General features: G+C 35.3%; 1 protein-coding gene across 7 annotated transcripts in view; it reads right to left on the bottom strand.

Moving 5' to 3' along the window:
- Window positions 1-271: 271 nt before the first annotated feature.
- DGKB (diacylglycerol kinase beta) overlaps window positions 272-11553 on the bottom strand; it is a 694510-nt gene continuing 683228 nt past the window's right edge. For all 7 annotated transcript variants that reach the window (XM_072783954.1, XM_072783956.1, XM_072783959.1 and 4 more), the window contains one exon: window positions 272-4064. In XM_072783954.1, coding sequence (XP_072640055.1) covers window positions 3957-4064 — 108 coding nt within the window. In that variant the 3' untranslated portion in view covers window positions 272-3956. The remainder of the gene's footprint in view (window positions 4065-11553) is intronic.

Genomic DNA, 11553 nt, shown 5'->3' with positions numbered 1-11553 from the left:
CAGTCTGTTGGTGTTCCTGGGATCTCTGAAACTGTTGGAATAATGTTCACAGCAGCAAGTCAGGGCCAAAGCAGCACAAAATAGAATGGTTCAGCTCTTACTGATAGAATTCAGTTCCTCAAAGCCCAGACTCCTTCCTCTCTGACAGGAGACCGAATGGCTGGCTTGGTATTTGCCAGAGATTTGGTGGGGTAGACTGATGGCAACTGCTTCAAAAAGTTCAAGTACAGACAAAATCTGCCCAAAATGGCAGGAAGGAATGACACTTAACTGAGAGGTTAACATTTTTATTTCAAAAAGCACGATACTGTATATAACACCTTCTAAAAAATAATAAGGTACTGTAACGAAGTGAATTCCTTTTTTTTTTAAAACCACAATAAGGATGTATAGAATCCTTCAACGTAAGTTTGTTCAAATTTTACCTAAATAGAATGTAATATAGTTGGGAGACAAAAGGGGTGATTTCTGCCTGTCACAAAATAAAAGCTCTTTTGCGGGTTTTATTTGTTTATTTATTTATTTAAATTTTACATCCTTAACATATATTACAAGGGCTTCATTGTTTAGTTTAGAATATACATACTGTATTTGAATAATTGTTTGGGGGTTATATGTGCCATGAAAGGTACATTTTCCTTTTTATAATCAATAAACAACAAACTGACACAAAAAGGAATGGAACCATTTAAAAGTTTTGTCTCATTCAAAATAGAATACAGTCTGAGATTCAACACAGATTCTTCCTTGAAAGCTGCAATTATTTCCCATCCCCCTAAAAAAGAAAAAAAGAACAAAATGCAGAAACATATACACAATTCATCGGATTTAAATTTCTACCTGCAGTAGACTACACTAAACATCTGAGCCTTCTGCTTTGTTATGGCTATAATCACATAGATAGTTTAAACATGAAAACTGTTTTAAAAGTTTGCTTTTATTCACCTTCTACAAGATGCCTCCTTTCTCCACAAATAATCTGACCAGTATTTTTTGCTTCAAATACACATGGTATACATATGTATGTGGAAAAATACATTTATGTCCTTTAAAATTTCTGGGTCCATATAGACATGTCCATTCCTATTGGAAGCATGGCTGATCCACCCAAGATTCTTCTGGAGTGTGTATCAACTTGGTGTATTGCACTGTTTAGCAAAATGCCTATCTCTTTTCCCCTGTTCCTCTGTCCCCTGCAAGTCCAGTGTTAATTTTTTACTTTAGAGTTTCATCTACTTAAAACTTTATACTACAATTTCTACTATATTTAAAAGAGGTTGACTCAACAACGCACCCACACACAGAGAAGAAAAAATTCCATCTTGAAAAGCTAACATTCATTATTCAATATTTTAATATACCATAGAACTTTCCTTTGAGAATTTTCCTTAAAATATATATTCTTCACTTGAAGCTGTCATAAAAATGGAAAGAATATCTTCTCTGATTTTTAAAACCATCAAAGTCAGGTTTTTAAAAACTACTTTCCAAACCCCAGGAGTAGTGTATTTGGAGGGCAAGCACATCAGTATCTTTAGAAAATGAGTTGAAGACAGTAACATTTGATTCCTATTTGAACATTTATTATTTGTACCAATGAATTCTGACTGAAAAATGTAACTACTATTATCACTAATTATAGTTACGTAGCTACACTGAAGTAAAGCTGCATCCCTTTATTTCAACTATGGAAATCTGATAGGCAGGGTGTTTGATTTGTCCCATCCCACTGTCTCTTCAACAGCTTTCTACTGCACAGATTGTTAAGAATGATTCACAAACTGTTGCTGCCTTCACACTACATACTATAAAAGGTAGCCAAGACATAATTGTATGTGTACTGAACATAAAATAATTTGTGGCTTCAGAATATGTTTTGATACAAAGCCTGCCGGCCCATTGTAGAAAATTTTGTCAATTTATGTAAAAATATTTATTACCTGTAACCATAGATACACAAAATCAATGTGTGTGTTATGTAACATTATGTCAGTAATGCATTTGTTACTGTTTAGAGATTTCTTTTGCTCCAGATTACTGTGCTGCCAAATAACTTTTTTTTTTTTTTTATTATACTAGGGCAAGTGATTGCTGTGCTACATTTGCAATTGTAATGATAATTTTCCTGGGAATGCTAAATTATGTCTTAATTTTATTCAAAAGCTTTTATTTTCAAAGCAATTAAACTTATTGTTGATTGATATTTACCATCTAATGTTCCTGGAACACTAAAATAATACGCTTTATACAAAATCTTCCATTATAGTACATTGCTTGAGAGTAGCTATTTGATATAACAGCATTCAGTTGAGTTTTCAAACCAAAGAACAAAAATTATAGCAATTTCACTTGAAATCCATAAATCCATGCACAGGACTGTGTTCAACAGAATCACTAAATGCTATTTGTTATTCAAAGATGAATGAATCAATAGAAAAACAGAACTGATAAATCATTAGTACTTTAATGCAGAGTGGAGGGAAAAACTAATAAATCATGCATTTCAAGCACTTGTTTTCCTTATGGCATGTTTAAAAACATAAAACATGCAATGATGAGATGCAGGTCAATATGAGTGAACAATACTCAAACTGCCAAGAATAGCATTTCATCTTATCACATAAATTTAATGAAACACTAAGAAAAGTACATATTCCATGATTTCTTTCAACAGAGACTCCAACCATACCATGAATACTGTAAACAATGATCTGGACCAACATTTCCAAATAAACATTCGAAATGTCGTAGAGATGGGAGTGGTATAGACATGGGAGAGGACTAAATGCATGCATGATTGGCTTCAGTGAGCTTAATAGTCCTTAGAGGTATCAATTTATACTAGAACAAAACTGATACAATCATTTACTTTTTCAAGTGCACTTAACTGATCCATTAAAAATTACAGATACCTATATTTATAAAAGACCCAAAAAAGGCAAGAAATCAGCGATTGAGCTTTGATTGTGTTGTATGGCCTATTGTCTGCATAAGGTGACAATTTTAGTTATAATGGGTAATTCACTCTCTTCCAGAGTTTAAGTCATTAAAAAATTAATCATGAGAACAATACATTTTCTCCACAATGCTAATTAATTATACATTAACCCATTTCTCTCAAACATCTTGTTCTGAATCTTTGGTGGGAAATAGTATATTAGGCACATAGTTTCAAAAATATATTTGGTTACTGGTGTGGTTATGAATTTTCTTCTAGATCTACATGCAGAAAGGAATAAGGCTTGTCATATTACCACACTTTGCTGCCAAGTAACTTGTTTCTGTTTTCACTTATTTCAGGAATGAGAAACAAAATGAAACAAAATAAAAATCACTTTCTATTTTTTTAGCACAAGAAAACTTTATACCTGATATTTTATATTCCACTCAGAAGCATTAAGATGTTGAAGAAAAACTATTTAGATACAGCAAGGTGTTGTAGTCAACTATTTAATAAAGCCTTCCTAGTAAAAGTTTCTCTTCAAGTCATAGTTCAAAGATCACTGATACACTGAATTTAAAAGGGAAAAGTATCACAATCTGTGGTTATGATCATTGTAGCAATACTGATTAGTGCTTATCAATAATTGGAATCACACAGAGAATTAGCTTTCCCATGGTATTTCCTTTATGTTTCACAGATTTCTCTCATAGGATAGCAAATGGAAACTGAGAGAGGAATGAGTGGGAGACATAAAAATCTATGGGAATGCATGCAACAAAAATATGCAGTACCACTTCATGTAAACTTCTGCCTTCTTCATGCAAAGATGCCTATAAAAACTGAGACAAATTTTCTAATAGCTGAATTGTACATTAGCTCAGTAACAAAAACTGTTAAACCAATTTTATGATTTTGCGTGAGCAAGAGAATTGAAATGGTTCAAAGATTTCCAGCATAAGTTTCCATGGCCCAATTATGCTAATTAGATCTCTAAGAATAAAATGAGACAGGTTTATTCCTTGCTTCGGTTTCTTGTCCTTTTGACGAGGGAGCAGAACAACCCGGTTTTTGGAGGAGGACCCATCAGCATTGGGGCTTGGTTCTTGTGTGTAATTTTTATCTAGGGAAAGAAAGAGAAAGAGAGTAATCTCCAAATATAACACCAATTTCAGAGAATCTCTGTTAAGGCTAATAATATTCCATGAACTACTGGAACATCACAAATATAAAATGCAGTTTCAGAGCTTTTTTTACTTCAAAAATATTTTTTTTAAAAGATTTCATTCATTTATTCATGAGAGACACAGGGAAAGAGGCAGAGAGATAGGCAGAGGGAGAAGCAGGCTCCCTATGGGGAAGCTGATGTGATTCTCTATCCCAGGACCCCGGGATCATGACCTGAGACAAAAGCAGATGCTCAACCACAGAGCCACCCAGATGCCCCACTTCAAAAAGTATTTTTAAGGGAGACAAGAATTTGCATTTAAACCATATTCTGATGCTCAGGGTATTAAGAAAAATAAAAATTAACTGAAATCACATTTTAAATATCATGTTATCTCTAACCTCATTTGTAACAGCCCAAACTCTCTTTCAGCCACATGTTATCTAGGATAATTCACTGACCATTTAAGCAGGAAAGGACCCACCATTACAGTATTCAGAATCCCAGTTACAGTCCAACATCAAGATGTACTGGAGATCAAGCCAAGCCTTATTTATCTTGCTAATCAGATTGTTTCTTTCTTTCAACATGAACTGCAAGGTTCAATTTCAAAACAATCATTAGGAATAAAAGTCAAAAGTTAACGTGCATAAAAGGTCAGAAATGATGAACTAGCTTTCTAATTTGTTAATTAATTGGTAATAGAATAGAATCAAATATTGAAAAGCCTGCTTAAAACACTTTGGGAAACTGTTCTGAAGCTACTCGTTTTGATTTCTTTGATATAAAACTACGAATCACCTTAAATGAGACAACCTTAAAGTAGATTATGTCTGCAATTTTCTCTAATTCAAGTCTAAATTAGAGAAGACATTTTATGAATATATGCTATGCTCAAAGCTAATTGAAAGCAATTATCAAAGTGGCATTTTGTCTGTGACTTTAAGATACATTGTAAGATAATAAATGATTCTCATTATGTAATAAAAAGGTCACATCTTGCCTTTGGGCTAGTGACGCTAAGAGTTTTTCAAAAGCAATCTGAGACATTTTCTTTAGAGAACTGCGACTAATACAAGAACCATCGCTTATTAAATATCAGTTGTCACCTGCACAGCACCCGCATCAGAGATGAGTATTTCTTTCAAAAAGAAACACCACCTCATTAAAAGCTGCAAAAATATATCTCTTAAAGTGCATCCCTGACATTTTCAAGTTAAAATGAATATCCTTCACTTGTCATTCACTAATAGCAATAAAACACATGCAAAAAAATGTATGTCACGTGGACTGGATCATAAAAATCGGCACTGGGGCTTTTGGGAAATGGAGATTCACTTCACAGTCTAGAAAGACAGAAGTATGTCAAAAACCTGGAAAAATGAACAACTTTATTTAAGTCTGTTGGAATCAGGTTATTCTGGGAAGATGCAGTGTTCTTTTTACTGTAAAAAGAAATTGCACCTGTAAAAGGCCAGTAGGCTAAGCTAGCCCCAAATGCTCTGGATGTATGGTTTTGTTTTATTTTTATTATCTTATGAACTGTGGATTTGTTAGCCAGATAAGATCCCAGAATGTAGGCATCTATGTGGATTAAAAAAGATCTCTGCCAGATTCTCTCTCTTAATAATTCAGCTTTAGATTATGCCATTGATTTTTTTTTAAAGATTTTATTTTTTATTTACTCATGAGAGATACAGAGCAGGAGAGAGAGAGGCAGAGACACAGGCAGAGGGAGAAGCAGGCTCCATGCAGGGAGCCTGACGTGGGACTGGATCCCGGATCTCCAGTGTCATGCCCTGGGCTGCAGCGGTGCTAAACCGCTGCACCACCCGGGCTGCCCTATGCCATTGATTTTTAAATCCCCCTGAATCCCAATTTGTACAGTATCTAACACAGTATCATCCATTCATTTATTAATTTCACAAATTTATGGCGCCTCTACAATGCTTCAGACACTGTATAAGAACTTTTAATGAATAATGCACAATCTGTGTTCCCAAGAAATTCTAGTCAAGTAAGAAAAAGTAATTTAACAGGCAAGTTCAACATATCGTAGAAACTGAAATTAAGCAGAAAGGCTCTATTTTTTTTAATGCTGAAAATGAAAGTGATTTTTTTTACACAAAAACACTAAGTTTAAATGAATTCCTGGGGAAGCACTTATATGATCACCTTAGAATCAAAAAGAACATTAACAGGCTAAAGTAAGAAGATACGTATTTCTGACTCACAGTTGCTGAACTAAATTCTTTGGAGGGTAAGGTAATATTAAGACATTTTGGAAAATAAGTTAATTATTGTTAAGACTTTGGGAGAAATATTTCATCTAGTTATTTATATAAGCTTAGTACCAATTTATGATGAAGTGTAACCATAATATCATAAATTATTGGGTATGAAATTTTGTTCATTCTTCACATTATCTTGGCATTTGAAATTTTTTTTAATCATGGCTATCTTTCTACTGGCAATTTTTTTTTTTAAGAAATAACTTGTTGTTATTCCTTTGTTCAGTGCTTTTGATACAATGGGATCCTTAATCCATGTTCTAGTTTTCAGTTTCTAAGACAGATGGTGGCCACTCCTATTTTTAAAACGATCTAAAACCTGTCCTTTAGGTTGTTTGATCATTCTTATGATCTAAGTATACAACTCTTTCTTTAACCTAACATTATTTCCACAAAAATTCAATCTATATATTCATTGTCGATTGTTTATGGAAATGAAAAGACTGGCTCTGTTTTCCTCTTAGGAGAGAGAACATGAAGTAAACTAGCATTCATGAAATGCCTATTATGTATCTGGACACTTTGCATAGGTAATCTTATTGGATAATTAAATGTCCTTGTATATTTGAGCAGAAGCAAAAAGTACTCTATTAAGAATAATTCCAGTTCAGGTGAGATGATGGTGTGGTCACCGAAAGTCAATGGAGGCTCCAGAAAGCTGTAGAGACATGAGTATGTTTAGGTTCAGATTGCCCAGTAGGGTAACCTGGTTAAAAGATCCTCCCCAGGAATGAAATAATGATTCAGATGCCTATTTTGTATATATTCCATACTTTTTGTTTTAAAGATTTTATTTATTTATTTGTTTGTTTGTTTATTTGAGAGAGCATTTGCGCACACGAGTGGGGGAGCAGAGAGAGAGAATCTCAAGTAGATTCCATGCTAAGTGTGATGCCCAACCTGGGCCTTAATCCCACGATCCCGATATCAGGACCTGAGCCAAAATCAAGAGTCAGATGCTCAATGACTGAGCCATCCAAGTGCCCCTACATTCCATACTCTAGTCTTATTATTTTTATTTATTTATTTTTGAGAACCTGATAGCTACCAGAAAAACAATGAGTAAGGAGCAGATTTTATCCCTAAAAACTTTAAAATATACTAAATTTCAGCAATCTGAAGACATAAGCCAAATATTCAGCAATCTTTGCTTCCATCTTTCAGCAATCAGGAGGTTGCTTCTTAGCTGTTGCTTAATACATCAAATATTTATTGAGCACTGGCTATAAAGAATTTGCAACTTGATTTTGATTGATTTAAAGATACTTTATAATTGAGAGAGAATTGTAGGCACTCATAAGCAATGGTGATGGGGCTTCCACAAGTTGGGATGGCTGCATGAAGGCAGAACATTGCTTTAAGAATGCAAGATAAATATTGTTGGTCATACAATAGTGTCCTCCTATAAAAACTTTTCATTTCTGCATATTATTTATTCCTTTGCAAAGCAATAGTGGCAAAAGAGAGGCACTTCTGTTGCATGACTTTTTCTACTTCTATCATCCTATTACATATTAAGATTGGCTATCTCTAAAAATGAAAAAATTTGATTGCAGTTTCTGTTTTATAAGGATTCAATACAAAATAAAGATGCACACATGGATACCAAATCAAGGATTACAAGACACAGTTTTCTTGTTTCTAGTGTATAATCAGTATTACATCCTGTGATAGCTTCACTTCATAATTATAATATTGAGAGTAATAACAAGATAAAAAAATAAGATTTGACTTTATGTGCTGAACATTATGCTAAGTGCTTTACATAAGTAATTCAGATGCTACCTGTTTCGTATTTTTGACTTTCCCTCACCAAAAGTCTATTCCCATAAAAGTATTATTATTTAGATTTGTAGAATTGAAGTATAATTTCATAAGTGATAAATAGGAGGTTAATATCTCATAGAAGTAAACAGTATTTACTCCCATTAGATATTTATGTTCTCTATGAAGCACTTCCTTTAGCCTAATTAAAACTGAGGTAAGAGATGACTCATTCTCCAGGCAAGTTTCATACGACTCATTGGTATTTTCCTTCCTAGGTCCCCATTCCCTAGTATCGAATATTCTCACTACCCTTTATTATAACGGGCAATGTTTCTTTTCCTCAGGTCATCTGAACATCTTGTTCAATATCCAGTTTCTAGGGGCTTTGGCTACCCATCTAAAGGCTTACCAGACTTTCTGATAAGAGAAGTATCCAGGATGGCAGTGTAGGAAGATTCTGAACTCACCTTCTCCGATGGACATACCAAATTTGCCACTACATATGGATCATTTCCCTCTGAAAAACATTTGAAAAATAGATGAACTGCTCTCCACAACAAAGGATAAAAGAACTATATTGGGATAGGTAGTAAAAGCCCCACCCTGGCACAGCAACACAGTCAGAAGGGATATCACCAGACAAATACTTCTCCCAGAAAAGCAGGAGGCAGGGATTGGTTCCCCATATTGGATACCCAGCTCCTGGGATATGCACTGGAGAGATGATCCCCAGAAAGTCTGGCTTGGAAAACATTTTGGGTTTTCCAAGTGGGGCTGACATTTTGGGTTCCCAAAGTGGTACAGGAAATTGAGATTTCCCTCCTGGAATGCTTACATGCTATCTTGCTTGCCCTGAGACCCAGAAAAAAAAAAAAAACAAAAAAAAACAGCTATTTGGAAAACAGCTAGACTATATGTAAGGAGATTCATTTGTTGATCTGGGGACATTGGCTGGAAGGGCACAGAACATTTGAGGTGCTCTCTGGAGACAGAGGCACTGGAGAATGACATTGTTGCACTCTCCACATTGCCTACCAGCCTGGGTGGATGAGGCTGGATTTGGCACCCTCCTTTTGTCTTGTTGGGAGGATAGGGGCAGGTGGTTGAGGTAATTGCTGAGGCAGAAGGGAATGGGTGGTTTCAGTGCTCCCCGTCTCCCTGACTGAGAGAGGCAAACATGAATGGCTACAAAATTCTCCTGCTCACTAGCTAAAGTCTGCAATAATCCTCTGCCCTTTGGCTGGGATTGGTGAGTATAAGTGATCTCAGAATTCTCTCATTTCCAGCCTAAAGCTGGTGTCCATGCACAGACAACACACTCTCCAGCTGCCTTGTTAAAACCAGTGGGCACATGCAATGCACAGATTTGGGACCACCCTGTGATTGGCTGGCCCTGATGGCCAAGAGGCCTGGTATTCCAGAGCTCCACAGGACTGTAACAACCGGAAAGACAATTCTTGGCAGTTCACCATCCCTGGGCACTGCACAGACAGTAGACTGAAACACAACCCCAGTCTTCCTGTTAAAAAGGCCTATTCATTTAGATTGGAGTTTCAGCTTTAAACCTTCAGGCTTTAGATTTCCCATATATCTAGAGGCTAAAAAGCACTTTCAGGAAATATAAGTGGAGAGATACTATCCTTAAGCACCCCACTGACCTTGCTACAGCTCCACAAAACTTTCCAGAAAGGAGCTACACACAGGCTCATCAGAAGCCTCAGTTTTTGCAGCTGTTGCCCAGGGGACACCTCCAAATCTCCTGGTCTACAGACTAGCAATGATTACAAATGCAGCCCCATAGACTAAATATTAGCATCCTTTAAAAGCTGTTGCCTGAAAGTTGATGCTAAATGAGATTCCTCCTCTTAGATTACTGATAGATCTTGGCATACACTTAACAATAGAGATATATTAAGAACGAATTATGTGGCTTAGAAAATAAAAAAGGTTCAAGAGACAACCAAAATTTAGAAAAAGTTTCAATGAGAAGGATCTTCAAGTACACAAGGCCAACCCTCCAAGACTGAGAGAGGTAGCTAAATAGCTATTTAGGCGAAATCACCTAAAACACAGAAATAAACACAGAGTTAAACAAAATGGGAAAACAGAGATATATGTTTCAAATGAAAGAACAAGAGAAAACCTCAAGATAAAAACCTTAATGATACAAAGGTAAGTAATTTACCTGATAAATAATTCAAAGGAATGATCACAAAGATGTTGATGGAACTTGAGGAACAAAAGGTGAACAGATAAAAATTTTAACAAAGAGATAAGAACATATGGAAAAAAGTAACAAATGGAAGTCACAGAGATAAAGGATACAATGATTGAACTGAAACATACATTAGAGGGGTTCAATGGATTGAGTGGGGTAGAAGAATACATCAGCAAGCTGGAAGATAAAGCAATGGAACTTAGAGCCACAAAAAGAAAAAATAATTTTACAAAGTGAAGATAGCTTAAGGGACCTATGGAACCACATCAAGTGGAATAACATTTGCATTATAGGGGTTCCAAGGGAAAGGGGCAGAAAACTTATTTGAAGAAAAAATGGCTGAAAACTCCCCTAATGTAAAAAAGAAACAGACATCAATTCCAGGAAGAACAGGAAATTTCACATAAGATTAATTCCAAAAGAGCCAAGATAAGACACATTATAACTAAAATGTTAAAGGTTAGAGAAAAATTTTAAAACCAGCAAGAGAAAACAACAACAACAATTTGTTATATACAAAGGAAATCCCATAAGACCATTAGCAACTTTGCAAGCCAGAAGGTGGCATGACATATTCAAAGTGCTAGAAGGAAAAACCTTCCAACTGAGAATACTCAGCAAGATAATCATTCAGATTTGCAGGAGAGGCAAACATGAATGGCTTGCCTCAAAATGAGATTTTTCCAGACAAGCAAAACCTAATGTTGTTTATCAATATTAAAGTGGCCTTATGGGATGCCTGGGTGGCTCAGTGGTTTAGCATCTGCCTTCAGCTCAGTGCATAATCCTGGGATCCAGGATCAAATCCTGCATCCGGCTCCCTGCAGGGAGCCTGCTTCTCCTTCTGCCTGTCTCACTCTCTCTCTCTCTCTCTCTCTGTCTCTGTCTCTCATGAATAAATAAATAAATCTTTAAAAAAATAAACAAAAAATAAACTGGCCTTATAAGAAATATTAAAGGACTTCTTTAAGCTGAAAGGAAACAGCAGGAAAACATACAAAAGTAAAATTCTCACTGGAAAAAGTAAATACATTGTAAAGGTAGTGGATTAATTAGTTATAAAACTACTAAGAAGGTTAAAAAGACTTAAGTCGTAAAATTAAGACTATAGTAATTAATTATATCAAAGAAAAAAATGTAAAACATGACATAAAAAACATAAAATGTG

Source organism: Canis lupus, chromosome 18 (assembly GCF_048164855.1).
Source record: "Canis lupus baileyi chromosome 18, mCanLup2.hap1, whole genome shotgun sequence".
NCBI lineage: Eukaryota > Metazoa > Chordata > Mammalia > Carnivora > Canidae > Canis > Canis lupus.
This window is presented reverse-complemented; position numbering and strand designations above follow the sequence as displayed.